The 20,533-nt window shown below is 42.4% G+C and overlaps 1 protein-coding gene across 1 annotated transcript in view; it reads left to right on the top strand.

The window, feature by feature from the left end:
* DDX10 (DEAD-box helicase 10) overlaps nt 1-20,533 on the top strand; it is a 227,916-nt gene that overhangs the window by 27,320 nt on the left and 180,063 nt on the right. The window contains exons 10-12 of the mRNA XM_018556243.1: nt 10,512-10,613; nt 12,864-12,951; nt 14,177-14,265. Of these exons, the coding sequence (XP_018411745.1) occupies nt 10,512-10,613; nt 12,864-12,951; nt 14,177-14,265 (279 nt within the window). The remainder of the gene's footprint in view (nt 1-10,511; nt 10,614-12,863; nt 12,952-14,176; nt 14,266-20,533) is intronic.

Genomic DNA, 20,533 nt, shown 5'->3' with positions numbered 1-20,533 from the left:
TCTTTATTCAGCCTCAAATACTATGTAACTATGTAACTATACGACGAGATTAGCCCAAAACCTATATTTTAACACAAAAAGTAGGGGGTCGTCTTATACGCCGAGTCGTCTTATACACCGAGTCGTCTTATACGCCGGCAAATAAGGTATGCATTTCTGCAATTTCTTGTAGCCCTCTTTGTCTAAAGCTCTTTCCTTAAATACTTTTAGACCTAATTGGGTATATGCTATTCCCATTTAGCTTTGGAGGGCCAAAAGCTAAAACATATATTTTCAGATTACAATAGAAGTAATATGCCACACACAGCAAATGTAGTATTTCTACAATTTCTTGCAGACATCATTGGCTAAACCACATATATATTTAGATTTGGATGGCCCAGAATATATAAAAGGTCATATTCATCACATAAAAATGAAAGGAATATTGTACACACTGCATAGGCGTATTGTTAATACATTTTAGTGTAGCATCATTTTATAAAACACTTTCCATTTAAGGATAAACCCCCCAAAATAAAGTGTTCAATTTAGACCTTTTAAAAAATGAAGGGATATTGTATATACTGCATAGACAGAATTTACTAATCTCTTAGAGGCCGTATTTTGGAAAATTTCAGTAACTCCATAGACAGTATTTAGGAAAGTTTTGGTAGGCTAAATTTTTAATAGGAGGGACAACAGTCAGATTTTAATAAAGAAATCCACTTTAAAGTGTATTTATTTCACAGAACAAAAGACACGTAAATATTGTACAGACTCCATGCACAGTAAATTTAAAAAATATATATTTTCCGTACTTGAAACAGGAGAGACACCAGCTTGTAATAAAAACAATTATCAGAGTGTGTTATTTCTCAAAAAAAGTAAGTAAAATACATTACTGACTCCATGCATAGTAAATAAGATAGGCTGCAATTTATTGGTAAGAGTCCAGTTAGGTTTTAATGAAGAAATCAGAGTACACTATTGCAGAAAGACTTTTGTCACATGCAGCATATTCTTGATTGACAGAGCACCAGAATAGGCCAAAACATAGGAGACAAGGAGCTGCAAAGCATCTCAGCAACATTTTGATGGGCAGTTGTGTAGACTCTTATTCGCTTGGGGAGAGAGGGGACTAGTGGTTCCAAGGAGTCATCAGATGAGGCCATTGAGGTGGAGAGGCTAGAGTTGACTATGCTGTCACCATCACAAAGCTGAAGGCACGGTACCCACAGGATTTTGAAAATCCCACGGGTTCCCAATTTAAACTTCTGCTTTCCTTGTCAGGCCCTAAGCCTTAGCAGGAGAGCATTTACACTCTGACTCTTGAGTTCCCAATATGCGCATGGTTCCAGGTTCAAGCAATGAGGGTTGCCACCACTCCAGAGGCCTATGCAACACAGGTGCTCTTAGTTACAGGAGATGTTTTCAAGGATAGCTACGGTGCTGCCCTATGATCCAGATCATAGTGCAGCACCGTGGCGTAGTGGTTAGTGCTTCTGCCCTGCAGCACTCGGGGTCCCCGGTTCAAATCTCGGCCAGGTGACTATGTGCAAGGAGTTTGCATTTTCCCACTGTGCTTGCGTGGGTTTCCGCCGGGTACTCCAGTTTCCTCACTCCACACTCCAAAGACATGCTGGTAGGTAAATTGGCTCCTCACATGGCTATGCATGTGAGATAGAAACCCTAGATTGTGAAAGGGTAGGGACTGATGTGAATGTGCAACTATGCGTAAATGCGTGCAAGGTGCTGCATAAATTGTCGGCGCTATATAAAATACCTGTAGTAATAATAATAATCAGCCCTCTGCCCTTGAACCATCACCACTCCAGCCCTGCAGCATAGTCACCAACTTTACATGCATAGGACTTTACCACACATCACATGGATGCTTAAGCCAACAGGTATAAGACCTAGTTCGGGGTAGGTCTTCTATTACAGAAATCCCTGAAGATAGCGCTAGGTCTTACTTTCGGGGAAACACGGTATCTGCGAAGACATTGCTAATGCTATTGCCAATGCACAGTACCAGTAAACCATCAAGGCACAAATCAATGTGTTCTCATAAAAGCAGATATGTATCCAAAAAGGATAGCACAGCCGCAATAGAAATATAATACGTATCTCTCGTTATGCGGACTCCGCTTCGCTAATGCGCATAGACGTTTGCCGGCAAGAAGCCCAGCGCATTGCGCTTAATGTTCACAAACCGGCAAACGCGTACATACACTGCGAACACGTCTCTTAGCCCATAAGAAGGTTTTCATACTGACGGTTTTACCGCTGGGCCCGATTCAACGCAAGTATGCTCTGCTAAAGCGCCCTCGGTTTAATCTGACACAGGGAGACAAATGACAACCTATAGAACACATACACATCCTAATATGAAAATGTCCACATAAGTCCATATAATGAAATGTCCACAACAGTATGGACCCCCCTAGGTGCATGCTTTTTATATCTTCACCAGCGTTGTTTTTCTTTTTTTGCTTCCCTGATGGTGTAACTTTAAATGATCTCTGTGAACTGAGCTACCGAAGTGAACTGTTCAATCCTGTTACATTGCCATTTAACACATTGTATGCTCCCTACTGCTACTGAATTGTTTGGTACTCTGAAGCAATCTGAAAACAAGGAGCAGAATTTGGATTGGCTTCCAGTGGTGATCAGCTTGCATGGACCGAATAGGTTATGCTGTTACCGGTTCTCCTGTTTCCACTGACGCCAGAGGGCAGTACAAGCTCGAGCTGTACATGCTATATCTGCAATCTCCATTCCAGACTGAAGTTTTGCTGCTTTTATCAGAGTACGGTGACAAATGTTGACGTCTGCTGTTGCTGATCTTAAAAAATAAAAATGTTTGATTGCATTGAATCATCTTATCGTATCGATGGGTTAGGAAGAATGACTGCGATTAAACCCATTGTAATGAAAGTCATGAAATGTGCACCACATAAATAGTTTCTATAATGGATACAATCAATAATTTTACTGTAATAGTCTGCAAGTACAATTGTATTGCAATATACCTGATTATTATTAGGGTGAAGGAGTTTGGCATCATGTCGCACTGTCTACATTTTTTTTTTTTAAGAACTTCGGGCAAATCTTTAATGAACTCTTGCAGTAGGGCTACCCCTGCACTGCAAGGGTTAAGTGCTTGTTTGAGTCTAGGGAGGAAAATAAAGTTATATTCAACCAGTCCCCGGAGCTGGCTGGCTGCGACAGCACTCCTTGCAGCTTGCCTTCTTTTCCGCTGCAACGGTGGTAAGTTCTCGGCATCCTCACATCCCATACACTGAGGGGAATTTATCAAAACCGTAGCAGACAAAATGTGTAACCCACTTCCGGTCTTAGGGTTACTCCACTCTATGGAAGAGAAATTAAACCGCACCTTGGATAGCAGCATTGTCACCCTGTAGGGAGGGTAGTGTTAGATGCACATGCAGATTTGGATGGACTTGGCTAACAAATGAAATCTGAACTCCAAATAACACTTCTTAGGCAATTACAGCAACCGTTTTATTTTTTTTCCCTCTTGGGATAAAGTTTTTTTTTTTTATGTAAATGAATAAAAGCCAACCATCGTAAATACCCCTGTCAATGTTAAATGGTTTGTCTCAACCCTCTAGCAGCCACTTTTGCTTGACGAAGTAGAAAAAGTAACATATTTACTAGCCAAATCACCAGGTGAAAAAAAGCCTAAAAAAAGAAAACTAATGCGTCACAATATTTAAGGATTGATCAGCTGCAATATATACATTTTCGGGGTTTAGATGTGCTATAAGCTTAGAGGAAGTGGGTTGAATGATGCTTGAGGAAGGAGTGGAGTATCTTTGGGAGACAGACTTAGGCAGGAGGTAAACATTGCAGTTAAAGCTGCTTTTTTATTTTTTAAGTACTTGAGGAATCTAATTTTTTTTTTTAAACTGGAGTTGGGCTTTAGTCAAGGTTTGTTTAGGAATACCAATAAAGCGGGTGATCTCAAGATTTTTTTTCTTTTCAGTCCCTTGGGCTGAATAAGAAAAATCTTTCACTCCCCCATCCATGCTGAACAGTGTGAATGAAAGAATGTCCCCTGCTGGCTATAGTATACTGAAAACCGAGGCGTGCAGCTGCCAGAATATCTGGACAGTCACTGCATCTGATAGGCTGCACCTACTGTTCAGCTGACAATTTTCCACCCGGCTCTTTTGACAAAAGTCAATTTGAAAAGTCAGTTTTTGTCGAGCTGGGCGATGTTAGCAGGGCCACCCATGGATTGAATTGTGCCTGATTCAGCAGGAAATGGTGAAATTCGATGGTGTGATTGTCTTGCCAGTTATTGATGTGCTTGGATTTCGACTCTAAAGGAAATCGGCCACTTAACAAAATTGTGAGCAAAAGCTGAACCTTGAAAGAAGATTTTAAATACTGACCTCTCCTGCTGCCTGTGCCGCAGAATGCATAACCATTGCTAAGAAAGCCTTCTATTTAGGGCCACTTCACGTCTAAGTGTTGTGCTAGCAGACATGTAGAACAAGCACCTTGTTGCACTCCTTACCGGATAGAAATACCTGATATACAGGTGGGTGCTTGCAGCGACCACGGGTGGCACCGTGCAAAAAATTAATGTGTAGAAATATCGCCAGCACACCAATGGTTCAATTAAATAAGCAAAAGTCCATTTATTGAAGGAACATCGCCATTCAAAAAGGACCGCTTTCGGGGCCACACAGGGTCCCCTTCATCAGACTCAAAAACTGTGCTACTTTTTGAATGGCAATGTTCCTTCAATAAATGGACTTTTGCTTATTTCATTGAACCATTGGTGTGCTGGCAATATTTCTGCACATTAAGTGTTGTGCTAAACGCACCCCCCGGCGGCAGGGCATGGCAGTGAAAGTAGTGCATGCACAGCCCTTTCACACAGTTCACAGTACCTTGCGTTGCTGCAATGCATGGCTGCCAGAAGATGCATTTGAAGTGCCATTCAAATGAAAACCGCGCTTGGTGATCTGTGTAATAGCATTTGCTGCATGGGATTGTGTGTTTAGCGCAATTCTTAGGTATGGACAGGACTAAAGTCTTTGCAGAAGCCAACATTTGTGGGAGTTTTGACCCCCTGCGGTTCCTTTCACCCATCCTCACATCACTACAGTGTCCTTCTGCACTGTGGACCAAGAAGGAGAGCAACACTCTCAGAAGTGCCTGTTTTCCAGTAGACTTTGGTTTTGGCAGCAGGAAAGCTAAGAATGTATAGACTTTTTTTTTTTTCAGGGTATGCTTTTCACAATTAATGACAGGGTCACTTTAAAGAAATATAAAACAGCAATCTTATCCCAGAAATAAAATTGCAGAGAGCAGTAACCACAAAGAATGCTATCCTGGCAAATCTCTAACTCATTAGTCTTTTCTACATTTACTACAGCTTTAGTGCGGCTGTGATATTGTCTTTATGTAAATGTTAGTTATGGTCAGAGATGTCACAGCATGTAATCATGGAACAGATGGAAAACTGATTCATTGCTAAATACATTTTAAGAAGAACAGTTTGTGTTCTCGCAACGCTGCCTGAAGCCAAGTTGGGTGAAGATACAAAATAAGAGTGAGAAGGGCAGGTAGATGCGGCATTGTTATTTTGGGCAGAGAGATGGTTTTCTGGAAGAAAGCAAGGCTGAGAAAGTGACTCGGGGCTTATCTGCGTCTATCAATTTCCTCCTCTGGTTTTATCATGACATGGTAAGAAATGTTGTGAAATTAGTAGTATTATCATACAGGATTTATACACGCCAACAGTTTGCGCAGCGCTTTACAATATAATGAAGACATTACAATATAGTTCAAGACAAGATGGTAAGGAGGGCCCTGACCCTGAGGGCTTGCAATCTAAAAGGGAGGGGCAAGTGATACATGAGGAGGTAGCTGTGTGGGGATGAATTGTTTTAAGTGTGACTTTTTTGTACTAGTTATTTAGTATTGGAAAGAGCTTTTAATATGTACCTGTGCGAGGGATATATTATGTTTTAGCATGCTTGAAGTTCCTCTGATTTACCAAAGTTTCATCCAGATAAGGTGTGCACTCCTAAAGTGTAAAGAAGCTCACAGTGCGCAGTGAAATCAGAGCCAGCAGTTTAATTATGGGAGGGGAGCCCATACAACTGTGCAAGACTAAAGGGAAAGCCGGGGGTTCTATCGAAAGTGCCAACTTGTCGACTTCTCTAACTGGTGACGTCACATCCGGTGACTGCCAGTAGGAGATCTTCAGCGGATGGTGCTAGTGCGCATGCCCATTAAATCCTTGTCGAACGGTCTAACTATTGCCACAACGCTTGTGTGTCTACCCACTTAGTTATATTTGTCCTAGGTTATAGAAGCCGATGAGCCGATAGCCGCGCAGTGGCTTTTGCCTCATCGGATTATATAGCCTAGTCAAAGGTTATATTATGTTACAGCATCTGCGCGGCCACAGGATTCTTTCTACAACTACAGTTGCCACAGCGCCTGCACAGTTATCGGCTGCTATAACCTAGGACAAATATAAGTTTGTTCTAGGTTATAGAATCCGATGAGCCGCGCAGACGCTGTGGCAATAGTTACAGTTCGACATGGATTTTTTGCCCATGTGCACTAGCACCATCTGCTAAACATCTCCTACTGGCAGTCACCGGATGTAATGTCACCGGTTGAAGAGGTCGACAAGTTGGAGCTTTCGATAGAACACCAGAGTTGAGGTATAAAATAATACTATTTAAGGCTAGTTTGGGGTCATGCCTCATATTCTTGATCTCAGTTTCATATTGAAAATACTGCCCTACTGAACCTCCTTCACACCCTTAATGTGTCCCTATTGGAAAGAGTGTGACCGGAAGTGATTGGGAATCTCTCTCGTGGGGACATAGACAACACATTTTCTGCAGGCTCTTCTTGTTTTCATTGTGAACCCTGACACTGTATTAAATAAAGCGCTGCACAAACTGTTGGCGCTATATAAATACTATGTAATAATAATAATAATAATAATAAGTAGGTGTTTTATCTTATTTTATAATTTTTCATGATCATGACTTAATTTCCTTATTGTCTCTGTCCTGTCTCCTGCCACCTATGAATGCTCAGGGCTGCTTAGAAATCTCCCCATCCCCTGAAATCTAATGTTTCTGAAATGTAACGTTTCGGAACCGCGCAGGATCCCTTCCTCAGACACCTCGCCTGATGAAGGAGCCCTGTGAGGTTCCGAAACGTTGCATTTTGATGTCATGCTGAAGGAATATCAATAAAGATTCTGCAGCAGAATGGTGTGCGGACAACATATCCTCAATACTGTTTTATAAATAGATCTCTATGTGTAAGGGTCTTCCGGCTGCTTCGCTGACATTACAGGTTTTCCGGGTGTAGTGCTTTGGCCCATACCTTGAACTGAAAGTTGCACGTGTCGTGTGAGAGTTGCCCTGTGTAGTATCACAGCTAAGGCTGGTGTGATAATGCTCCCCGAAGGGCAGATGCATTATTACCTAGGCTCAGGGAAAGTGGTCTGAAGGATGCTGGCCATTTTTTAACCCAGAAGACTGGCGACATCTACTGACGGAAAGGAATTACTGCTGCATATTGAAGGCATTGCAGCAAAAGCTGCTCCATTTTTTATACATCTGACATTTTTTCTAAATCCTAGAGTTCTGCTTTGAGCACAGCTGCAGGGTTTACTGGAATGCATTAACAGTTCATTAACTGATTTTGCTTGTTGCTTAGAATTAATCATCAGCCCCACTGTGAAATGAATTTCCAGCTCTCTGTCTTTTCTATGACTGCCAATCGAGATGGATTTAACATGTCATAATTAAATTTACCATCCAAATACCTCAAAAATGTATAAAATGATGTGGGTGTGGCATATTCAGCTGATCTGTTAAATACCTTTGCTGAATAGAAAAAAAATAAATACATTTTTGATGGCTATTTAAAAGCAAGCATGCTAAGCAAAAAAAAAAAAAAAAGTTTAAAATGAAGTAATATTTGACTGGAGTTCCTCTTTGTCTCATTTATGCCTCTTCGGTAGTTTTGTGCTTAATGGTTGCAGATTGCGTCTCTGCTGTATTTCCTCCGGATGAGGATGGGCTGTCTGGATATTTCGAATAATTTTTTTTATTTTATTGCATTTTTCTTTGTCTTCTTTTTTTTTTTTCTTCCTTTAAAAAATGCAGTCGGGTAAAAACTCGGCTGTGAAGCCATGAACTAGGGAGCAGGGCAGGCAGGGCCACATTTACTCTCTCTGTTGCCCCAAGGCCGGGTTCCTTAATGTGCCCCCTTCCCTACCAAATTTCCCCCCAGATGACTGGGCGACCGGGTTGGTTTTAATTTTATTTATTTTTACCTATCACTTGTACAGAATGAGTGGTGGCTTCCCCGCTCTACATTTAGCCCTGCTTGTCCAAATCAGGACTAAATGTAGAAAACAACTACCCGCCCAGCGCCTGGAACTGCATGTCCTCGGTAGCGGGACATAGGAATTCCACACCCCTGCTGCCCCTCTACTCTCTGCTGCCCCGAGGCCGGGCCTCAGTTGGCCTTGTGGGAAATTCGGCCCTGAGGGCAGGGCTGAGGGGTATGCAGAACAGGTAGTCACTTTGGGCGCTTCAACGGTGGGTGGGGGTGACACTGCTCGTCAGGGTTTTGGTTTCTCATGCTGGCAATACTTGATTATAGAAGGTCACTTTCCTTGTAAAACACTTTGGTAGTTGGTAACCCGGAAAAATCTGAACAGCTGCAAGCAAGGGATTCTCGGCTCTGCCCATCAGTGTCTCTGCAGAGTATCTTTGCACAGCCCTGATAAAATAATTATTCTCAACTCTTCTTCAACACCCGGGTCTACTATTGTATGCAACAGGTGTAGTCCTAAGAGAAGGAGGTTGTGCTGCATACAGTGAGTGGGCCACCAAATGTGGTTATGGCACGATGGTGAGTGGTTTGAGCCGTCTTCCAAACAGATTCTTGTAGGGCATTTTGCATAGAATATCAGGTATACCACATTGGAGGATCTGCAGCAACAAAGTACCATGTATTCTATACTCTTCCTGCCATCCCGGTTTCACATCTCTTCAGCATGCAGGGAGATGTTCCGTTTGGTATTGGGCTGTTTATGAAACTTTTTTTGGGTGGTTTTCGATATGTTAGTGGGTTCAGGAATATTTCCCGAAGTCTTTTGTCTATGCATAGGAATGGTTGGAGCTCTTTTGTGATCTTAGAACTTCTAGGCATGGGTTGTAGGTGACCACCAATGGCATCTGATTTTCCTATTCCATCTGTGTATACTGTCAAAGACTGGTTCTGGGGATGTTAATAGCTTTTCTGCTCTATGGGTTGGTATCCCTCTTTTATATGAAATCCTCCTGAGGTATTCTAGTTGGGCATTTCTGGCTGTGGTGTCTGAACAGATCTGATTTGTGTACCTTTTTATGACCTGACTATAGATGACAGATTAGTTTGTGGGCTTGGGATGAAAGCTGTTACATCTAAGGTATGTGGGACGGTCTGTGGATTTTCTGTGGATGTTTGCAAACTTGTTCCTTTTAATATGTATTGTAATATCCAGGAAGTTTGTGAGTGTAGGGTGGAAGTTGTTATAGTTCCCATGAATTGGAAAAGATCCCCCTCTCTTGCAGTCCACATTATAAAAGTGCTGCAGCAAGGGTTGAATTACTTTGTGGCGGCAGCACTGTGGAGAGTCTAACTACTACTCTCACACATGAGTAGCGGCCTGGGTCTTTAGTGGTCTGTTGCCCCTCCTCCTACTTCATACTGCTCCCATCAACAGCCCTGCACAGGAAGCTAGAACACTGACTGCCTTACATAATAAATATAGATGTCAGTTGGGCATTAAATCTCAGAGCCTCTGATTTTTATTGCGATCCTTGTCCCTATTGGGATGATTTCCCTTCACATTTTTCCAGGGCAAGTAATACTGAGAAATCTCCCCAATGGGGGACACAAATAAAAACCCTTTTTTTTTAGTGGAGAGAGGAATGTTTGGATCTTCCGGCATTGTTTTTATTGCTGGCTGCCCCTTCTTGTCCCAATAGGAGCCACAAATACCATTACTTGTGAGGAAGTCACAGGAAGTGATGGAACATCTCTCCAATGGGGTCACAAATGAGAATAAAAACTTGAAATAGAATTTTAATTCTCACTTTATCTAAAATGTAAGACATGGCTTGAGCCCCTGCTCCTCATCGTAAGACAATAACGTCGCGCCGTTCCAATAAACCGCGTTCTTTATGTAGTTATATTGCACTTTGGAAACCCCTGGACCGGGGTGAACATGACATTTCAGAAGCAGACATCGGTAATTGGTATTAAAGGAATATGAAACAGCGGGCCTAATTCAGTGTTCTTCCATTTGACTTTGTATTTAAAGAGTAGCTCATGCTCTCCTGCAGCTGCCAGCTCCACTCTGTTTGGCTATTATTCATCTCCCTGGCAGACTGCGGCCTTTTCATTCATTTCTTCTCCTCCGATCACTAAGTGTCCTTGCTGTGTTTTTGTTTCGGCAGGTACAAGGAGGGCGGGGAAGCTTTGCTGGTTCTGTTGCCGTCTGAAGTGAAGGGGATGGCCCGACAGCTGGAGGAGAAAAAAGTGCCCATTAACGAAATCAAGTATGTATTCATCTCTGCTGGGATCAGTGACCAATGTTTGTTTTCTAGACGAGCGGACTTGGCAGGATAAATGAATGATAAGGCTGGAAATTGCCTACAAAGTAGATGTAAATCCTAACTGGATGACATTTAGTTTAATTCTCCGTAGATCATAAACAATTGCCATTTTTAAAACTACTGTTTTCACTATTCTTCTTCATCCCTTGTTGCTTCTCAGTGCTGCTGATCTCTTGCAGCCTTTTTGTTTTTTACTCCAGTGATAGCTGCATAGCATTTTTCAGCGTAGGCTCAGGAAGACGGTGACAACGGTGGACAATATCTCTATCAGAAACCCGTGTGACAGGTTGACAACATAGGGGCACAACTGGCAGACAGTGACAGAGCGTTGTCACCCTATAACAGGAACTGACTCAATAAGGACCTGTCTGTCAGAATCACCAGGTATTTTAAATGAAAGCTGTACATTTAAAGACTAGGTAGATGCTTAGATATAGCATATGCATACTTTCCAAGCCAAGCTGGCCAAGGTAAGTATGCATAATAAATTATACCTGGAGTGCAGCTCTAAGAAGTCATTTTTAGATAAGTGGTCCATGTTACTTTTTAATTTGTCAGATCACTGTGTTATTTCAGCCTAAATCTAGTTTATAACACTTGCAACACATGTGTGAGAATGGGAAAACATTCCCCAAAACAATGAGTTTTTTGCTGACATCGTCACCAAGTGACTATCCATGCTCCTGTGAAGGATGGAGTTTACAGGAAGTCCCAGCATTCAACTTGCCTGAGGAAACTCGGCCAACCAACTGGCTAACAGGTTGGTGGGATAAATAGAGGGGGTGCTGTTTGGTTTGCAGTCAAAGATTTACAAAATCTTGCTTGTATGAAGAGTATTGCCAGTGTCACCCGAGTGTCAGTTCTGCTGAGGTAGAATGGTAAATGTATGAATTCTGCTAAATCGCCTCAGCTTGTCCATTGATCGACTAACAGGTGGGTGGAGGAAGCAGAGGGGCAGGAATGAGTGTCAGGTGTATTGAATGCTGGGACTTGTTGCACACAGGAGAGTACTCGTTCCTCCACAGGAGCCTGCGTGGTCACTTATTGATGATGTAAGAGGTCACCGTTTTGCTTTATTTTAGCAACAGAGTTAAGTTAGGTGTTTCCTATGCTCCTCAGCTCCACCTCAATACCTGTTTTCTATGTTGCTCAGCTCCATCTCAATACCTGTTTCCTATGCTCCTCAGCTCCACCTCAATACCTGTTTTCTATGTTGCTCAGCTCCATCTCAATACCTGTTTCCTATGCTCCTCAGCTCCACCTCAATACCTGTTTTCTATGTTGCTCAGCTCCATCTCAATACCTGTTTCCTATGTTCCTCAGCTCCATCTCAATACCTGTTTCCTATGCTCCTCATCTCCATCTCAATACTTATTTCCTATGCTCCTCAGCTCCATCTCAATACCTGTTTCTTTTGCTCCTCATCGCCATATAGTGGCTAAAATGTATTATTACAACGCATTACTTTTGAACTGTGGGAAAAAAATGTATATTAAAAACGTGTTTTTACCATTATTTGCCCAAAACAAATGTTCAAAGATATTCGCAGAGTGAAGCACCCTGTGAATTGTTTATAAATAGACCCCTAAGTGTATGGCAGCCTTAGGATGTTCATTTGGTTTGGCGGCCAGCTTGTTTCAGAAAGTGACGGTGGATGATAATGTTTTGCCATATAGAGATCCGATGGAAAAGGTGTATGCGTGCGTGCGTGTGCGCATAAAGAGCTACTTTACTTTGTTTTCCTCCCACTAAATTGCAGTTACCCTTTTAAAGTACAGATGTCATTTGCAGTCTATTGGATGTAGTTGCTATGAGCAACAGCTGCCCCTTTGCTCCAGACCTTTTACATCTGCTCCATTGTCTTCCAAGGCATGCTTGAGGGATATTGTTCCTTTAATGGCTTCCTCTGCTTCCTCATCTTGCTTAGTAACAGATTAAAATGCAAATTTTAATGATTGAATAATGCAGACTACTTTGCTGTTATTATTCATCATTATTATTAAAGCTAAAGACTTTTTCCCCCCAATTATTAAAATTAAAACCCTGTAATATGCTAAAAGCAGATTACACATTATACACTAATTGAAAAACAAATTAAAAGTAAATTAGGTTGAACAGCTGAATTACAGCATTATGCCAGTTTTTCTATAACTCTTATTCATTACCATACGTTCTCTTTGCTTCATTTTTCAGAATTAACCCTGAAAAGCTGTTGGATGTACAAGGACGCCTAGAAGCTTTTTTGGCCCAGGAGCAGGAAATGAAGGAGAGGGCGCAGAGGGTATGTGTGTGACATGGAGATAAGTCTCTTCACTTGAACATCAGTTTTTTAGAAGAACGATCAATGGGTTTATATTTAGCTCCTTGACATAAAACTGGTATTGGAAGCCCAAATCCAATGAGGCCATTCATGGGTGGGAATGAGGGGGGGGGGGCAAAAGTGGAAATCTAAATAATTTAGAACTCTGTTTGCTTCCATGATGTATTTAGTTACAAAAAAAAATCAGTTTTAAAGCTCAACTCCAAGCATGAAAAAAAAATAAAAATGAATGCAGTAATTTATGAATTAAACATTACATGCTGTACTCGCTTATTTGACATACTAAACCCTTTATGCTGGCCATGCACTATACAATCTGATTGTACAATCTTTTTGGATTTATTAAAATAAAGTAATATAAGGACTTGCTTAAACCATTCATTCAGTGTGTTTCAAATCAGACAGGCCCTTGCATTACTGGGGCATTGTAATATCAGATTGTATATTACAGGGGGGGGCTACCTCGGCACTTCAGCTGGGGTGAAACTATAAATCCCATTAGGCATTGCAAGACTGACAGTCGCACGCAAGACTCTCAGAGGCATGATGGGATTTTGTAGCTTTACCACAGCTGGAGGGCAGAGGTTGCTTACCCCTGGTATAGTGCATGGTCATCTTTAGAATATGTGCACACAGACATCTGCTAGTATAAGAGCAAAGCTTGCTTCAAGCATATTTAGTTAAAGTTAAGTTCAATTCCAGTTTGTAGGTGCCTAACAAATGCTAATGGTAGTGCTGTCTGTCACTTTATAAAATCCAGCCAGCAGGCTTTCAACAAGTTCAAGCAATGCTAAAAAACCCACTAAAGGCTGCTTGTTTAAAGTGACAGCGCTACCATCAAGATTTGTGTTTACCTCCCCACACTGGAACTGAAGGGTGCTTCAACTAAGCTGCTCAAAGCTTGCCGAGAGTTTACTCAAATGCTTTGACAGAGCATACTGTATACAATCGGGTGATACACTCTGACTGTACATGCTGTTGTAAAATCTGAAGCTAGTGTGAACATGGCCTTGGAGTATGAAAGAGAGAACATGTGTTTGTGTGTGCTTGTGTTTGTGAGCACACATCTGTTTGAATGTGGCCTGACTTTCAGATGGTATATTTCTCATGTATTCTCTGTATAGGTAACTCTGTGCTACAGAATATGTCAGACGTTTGTATTAACTGACATTTTTTTTACCCACAGTGCTTTGTGTCTTACCTGCGCGCAGTTTACCTTATGAAGAATAAGGAAGTGTTTGATGTCTCCAAACTGCCCCTTGCAGAGTATGCTAGGTATGTATTTCCTTATGAAGAACGTTCCTAATTCCCGCTGTATCGTATCCATAATATATTAGTTATTCAAAGTATGGAAGCGAGGCTAAAGTGTTAATGGTGTTTAATGCAGGGATGACTAACTGCGCTTTGTAGGCCACACATGGACCCTATTACTCCTTTGTTACAGCTCTCAGCCCTATCCCTCTTCTGACTTGAATATAGCTTTATTCTGTGGAAACTATTTTTTTTTATATCGTCAAAAGTTACTAGCTGCAGAATCAATTACTGATGCTAATAGTACTCCTGTTTAAAAGTTATTTTCTGTACCTGCCATAAATTGCACAGTTTAGTTACTTTGCAAATCTGCAATAAAAAATTCCCTACTGGCCACAATATACAGCAACAGTATACATTCCACTTTTACCATTAAGATCCCATTCACACTCGGCAACAATAAAAATCACATGTTGTGCCTGCAATATCACTATTGGTAATGGCACCTGAAATGCAGCCTTTTTAAATGAATGGGCTGCCCTATGCTGATGTGCGATAAAGGCGGCAAAACAAGTCGCTCAATCACACACGTGGCTAGTGTGAACGGGGGTTAAAAAAAACAGTCCTTGAGCTCCAGTTACTGACTGTCTTAAGCCTGTGACACACTGCATGCAAAGCCGTGCAGAGAGAAGCAAAGCTGTCCGCCACGGAGCTTTGCGTGCAGTGTGTGAGCTGAGTGCAGTCAGATGATTGACTGCACCTTCAGCCAATCGGCTCGTGCGTAACAACCAGCTAGACGTCGCATGCTCACGCACGGGTTTAAACGCGTGAGCCCATTGGCTGAAGATTACATTTTTCATCTCGGGACGCTCAGCTACGCGAGCCCTCGCCAGCTGGGTGCCGAGGAGAACATTACATGACACACTGCTCGCAAAGGCAGAGTGCAACCGCTCCGCGCTGCTTGGCGTGCAGTGTGTCACAGCCTTAAGAGGAAATTATGTCATCAGTCTGCTGCAAGCAGTAGGAACCATTTCCACAATCTCCTCTCCCCCAAGTGTTCTGAATGCAACATTGTAACTTTGTAGCAAGGGGCGAATCTGTTTTGGATTTTTGTAAACGCAGCCAAGAACTGCTCAGGCACCAGGATTTAAGATTGCATCATCTCAGTCCATTCCAGTGTGATTCTCAGTCCAGGAAGAAGATGCTGACCGTAGATGATGCCTGAGCAAAGATGGCACTGTCCTTCTGGAAATAAAACAGAATAAGGCAGTGATAGGGGCAGTAATGTGATGTGGAAGGTAATAAATACATGTAAATGTAACATTTACTAATTGTTTAGCTCAATAATGAACAATCTACCTGATGCCAGGTCCACTTATTTAGGTTTTATAAATGTCATATTGATCACCTATGTGTGAAATGATGCAGAGAAAGGATTTCTTCAGAAAGTGTAATCTGCCCCTTGTGGAGTTCCCCTACTGAATTTGGCTCTTGTTTTACTTTAACCCTTTCCCTGCAACCGGCGTGTGCCTTAAATCGTTGGCAGAGGGCGCTGTAAGCAGACTCCTGGCTGCCCATTTAGTAGGCTGGGGTGTCTTCTTGGTACTTGCATTGCTATGGAGAACAGGGAGCTGGCTGTGCTTTCTGTAACACAAAACTGGCTGTACATAATGTCACATTTCTATGGAAAGGTTCACATCTATGTTTTGTAGCCATGTGTATAGCCGCTTGCCTGGAGTTCAGCTTTGCACTTGCTGTACAGTGCTATAGATATGTAACAAAGTATATATAGATGCCCTTGTATTTAATGTTGCCCCTTATTGGGAGAAGGTGCTGCACATGTATGTAAGAGTTTTAGTGATCTATTTTTTCCATGGACCAGTTGCAGCGTTCACGCTGTGCGCAGACAGGATGAGTCACAGGGACTGCTTTGCGACCGAAATGTCACACGGAAGCAGCCTCACACATAGACCATCTGGTTAGGGGAACAGAATGTAACTTGTGATTAGAACAATTTATTCTTTAATTATATAGTGTGGCAGAGTAACCTCTGCACCAGGAGGGATGCCCTTTATCACACAACATGCTACTGTGCCCTTGCTGCCAGCTTCGTGTCTTGGTTCAGCCGCAAAGACCAGGCCAGGTCTGTCTGTTCCTCTCTTGTGGTTTGTATTCTGAATTAATTGGGGACATTTCTATTCCACAGGAATCTGATTGCAAAAGGTAGTCTTGATCACAGCGCCAAAAAAATAAAATAAAATCACAGATGGAATATTGTTGCGGCAGTAACATCCTGTTATCATTCTATGATTGTATGCAGACTGCCAGGAAAGGAAAGGGGTCAAGTTGCCCATCGTAACCAAGTAACTTCCAGCTGCTGAGTGGAATCTGATTAGATTTTAGGGGTAACGCAGGGACTTTACTCATCCTCTCATATAAAATACGCCGCTAAACAACATAGTTAAGGTCTGTCTAAAGTCATGTTGGATAAAGTAAAGGTTAGAACCCCTGTCAGGTTTGTATTGCTGTGTCGGTTACCTCTAAGGAGCTTCATCTCTCTGTTTGTCCTGGTGACTGGTTATCACTGGGACTGAAAGTGATGGCACATCCAAAAGTTGTCAAAATACTTTTTAATGGTAACCCTTGTTTCAGTGACAACTGTATGAGAGGATTTACCTGCCTTTGGAGAGATTTCCTCTCACTTCCTGTTGTATTCTAGACAGGAAGGGAAGGAAAATCTCCTCACAGGGACACAGACCTGATGGGTTTTAACCATTCCCTACCCTATCCCAAAAAATAGATTTGACTATTGATCAGGAATGGACAAATTAATATGGAATTTAGGAGCCAGATCTGTTGACAACTAGAGAGAACCACAAAAGTCAGATGCCAGCTGTAATTTTTATGGAGCATTGGCTATCTGCCTCCTGGGATGTGTCCAGCTCTGCTTTAGATATATTTTAACATTTTAAGCTATAACCCAGTTGGATATAATGTGGCACTTGCTTCAACTGTAATGCTGGTTGTAAATGACAACCAGCATGGATTTCGGAAAGACCGTTCTTGTCAGACCTAACCTGCTAACTTTTTACGAAGAGGTGAGTAGGGGTCTGGATGGAGGGAGGCCGGTGGATGTGGTATACTTGGACTTTGCTTAGGCATTTGACACAGTACCACATAAACGTTCACTATACAAGCTGAGGTCTATGGGTTTAGACAAATTAATGTCCTGGCTACAGGAACGGGTACAAACAGTATCGCTAAATGGCACCTTCTCGGATTGGGCTAGGGTCATGAGTGGCGTTCCCAGGGGTCTGTGCTGGGACCCATGCGGTTTAATCTATTCATTAACGATATTGGGGAGGGAGTAAACAGCCATGTTTCAGTGTTTGCTTATTATACCAAAATCGGGAGGGGAATAGTCACTGAATCTGACGCTATAACATTACAGGGGGATCTGGATAAAATAGGGGAGTGGGCAACCAGATGGCAGATGAGGTTTAATGTAGATAAATGTAGAGTTGTGCACTTTGGGGGTTAAAAACAAGAAATCGGATTACACGCTAAGGGGAGCTCCCCTCGGAAAATCCAAAAGGGAAACAGATTTGGGGGTCATTGTAGACCACAGCCTGAAAAATAGCTCGCAGTGTCAGGCTGCGGTAAACAAAGCAAGTAGAGTCCTTTCCTGTATTAAGAGGGGAATGTTTTGCAGGGACAAGTCCATAATTGTGCCACTTTATAGATCACTGGTTCGGCCTCATCTGGAGTATGTGGTCCAGTTTTGGGCACCAGTGAACAGGGGGATGTCCTGGAACTGGAGAGAGTCCAGAGGAGGGCAACCAAAATCATAAAGGGGATGGAGGACCTGAGTTATGAGAACAGGCTTCTAAAATTAAACATGTCCTCCTTGGAAGTAAGGAGATTAGGGGGGGGGGGACATGATTTTCATGTATAAAATGTTTACCGGGGATAGTAACATTAGCAGCAAACTTTTTACAATTAACTCGAGGACGAGAGGCCACCACTTAAAATTGGTGGAGAAAAAATTTCTGCACAAGGGGCGAAGGAGGTTCTTCTCAGTTAGATCGGTCAAGGTATGGAACTCGATGCCACATGATGTGATTTCGGCTGAGAGTGTGGAATCATTCAAGAGGCGATTGGACGATTTCCACAGGGACCATAATATACAGGGGTACAAGTTCTCTTAAAATTGAGAACACACAAGGGACCTATACATACTACACACCAATAGGACCATACACAATAGGTTGGACTTGATTGACATATGTCTTTATTTAAAGGAGAACTATGGGGTTAAGGCTTTTCCCCATAGTTCTCCCTAGGGTAACGGGAGGACACAAACTAGCGCCCTCCCGTCACCCTAAGCTCAGTATACCGCAAGCTGCAGCTCGCGGTATACTGAGACGCCACAGTATACTGCAAGCTACTGCTCGCGGTATACTGAGACACCGCAACTGAAGCGGATGCCGACACTCATGCCGGATCCGCCCAGCTGCATGACTGACAGCTGGCTCTGCCTATCTAGAGGCAGAGCCAGCTGTACCCGCCCCTTCCCCCGCCTGATCCGCCAGTAAGCGGTGGCGGATCGGAGCAGGGAGGGGGGAATCCTCCCCTGTCACGGCAGAGGGCTGTGACTGGATCGAGAGGTGAGCGAATGCCGGTATGTGTTCGCTCACTTCCCGATCTACTGAGCTGACCTGTGACAGTCTCATTGTCACAGGTCGGCTAGAACTATGAGGTGAGTGAAAAGCACTCACCTCATAGTTCTCCTTTAACCTCAAATACTATGTAACTATGTAACTGCCAGCAGAAACCGTATAAGAGTTAGCAGTACAGATTCTTGTTCTTCCACGTACATTGTGGACAGAAAGAGTTGGGAATTTTCAGGTAAGAGGTGTTGCGTCTATTTTTCGTCTCAATCATAAAATGTCAATGGGCATGACGAGTATGTATGAGAGTAACTTAAGATCTTTCACTTGGAACTGACTGCCATCTGATGGTGGTATGCATGGAGTGTGCAAGGGACTTTTATTGACGTCTAAGGAGACTGGACATCATGGGTGGGTGAAGGAGAATGCAGGACTGGAAAGGTTTTAAAGGCTGTATGGCACCTGGCATGACAAACAGTAAAGATCTCCTTGGAGCTATGGTAAAGGTATTGATAACACTAGTAGTGGGTATGCACTAAAAATGCACTTATCCTGAAAGCACTCTAAGCACACCGCTAAATACGCTTTTGTGTATGTATGTGTGTATATATATATATATATATATATCTATATATACAATAATACCTTGGTTCACGAGCATAATTCGTTCCGGAAGCATGCTTGTAATCCAAAGCGCTTGTATATCAAAGTGAATTACCCCATAGGAAATAATGGAAATTCAGATGATTCGTTCCACAACACAAAAATATTCATATAAAAATGATTACAATACTGTACTGTAATATAATACTGTACAAAATATAAAGAAAAATAAACAGATTACCGGTACCTTCGTGGCTGGTGTGAGGGGGACAGGAGAGAGGAGAATTATTGTGTAGGACGACTTTCCCTATCACTAACGGAATCACTGCTATCTCTTGGCTCAATGGAATCTTTTTCATTTCGTGAAACCTTAACAAGGAATCTATCCAATGTGACATTGCATTGTCGTTAAACAGACTCATCGCTCGCACTGCTACAGCCTTATTCGGGTGGTGCTTTTCTACAGAATTTTGCTCTTATTGCAAGACATTGCTTGTATATCAAGGCAACATTTTTCAGAAATGTTTGCTTGTCTTGCAAAACACTCTCAAACCAAGTTACTTGTAAACCAAGGTATTACTGTATATAGATCTATATATATAGATCTGTATGTGTGTGTGTGTACAGGGCTCAAAATTTACACTCGCCCGCTCGCATTTGGCGAGTGGAAATAAAGAGAGGGCGAGTGGAAATTCAGTCAGGCACGCGGTCACGGATCGCGTACCTGACTATGAGAGCAAAATAAACTTCAAAAACAGGATGTCTTGCTGCACTCCTAACCAGAGTAACCCCAAGTTGGGTGGGTGCTTGTAGTGACCACGGAAGGCACCGTGTGAATCACAGAATAAAGGAATAATGTCACCAGCACACCAGTTTTTGTTAGTCAATGATCCATTTTAATGGCACATTGCCATCCAATACACAAGCGCTTTCGGGGCCGCAGGGGGTCCCCTTCATCAGGCTCAGAATGACACTTCAATAACAGATACATCAACCTTATATAGGCATCAAACAGTGAG

This window comes from Nanorana parkeri, unplaced genomic scaffold, assembly GCF_000935625.1.
Source record: "Nanorana parkeri isolate BGI_ZX_2015 unplaced genomic scaffold, ASM93562v1 scaffold229, whole genome shotgun sequence".
Lineage (NCBI taxonomy): Eukaryota > Metazoa > Chordata > Amphibia > Anura > Dicroglossidae > Nanorana > Nanorana parkeri.
Note: the sequence above shows the minus strand (reverse complement) of the source record. Positions and strands in the feature narration are given on the sequence as shown.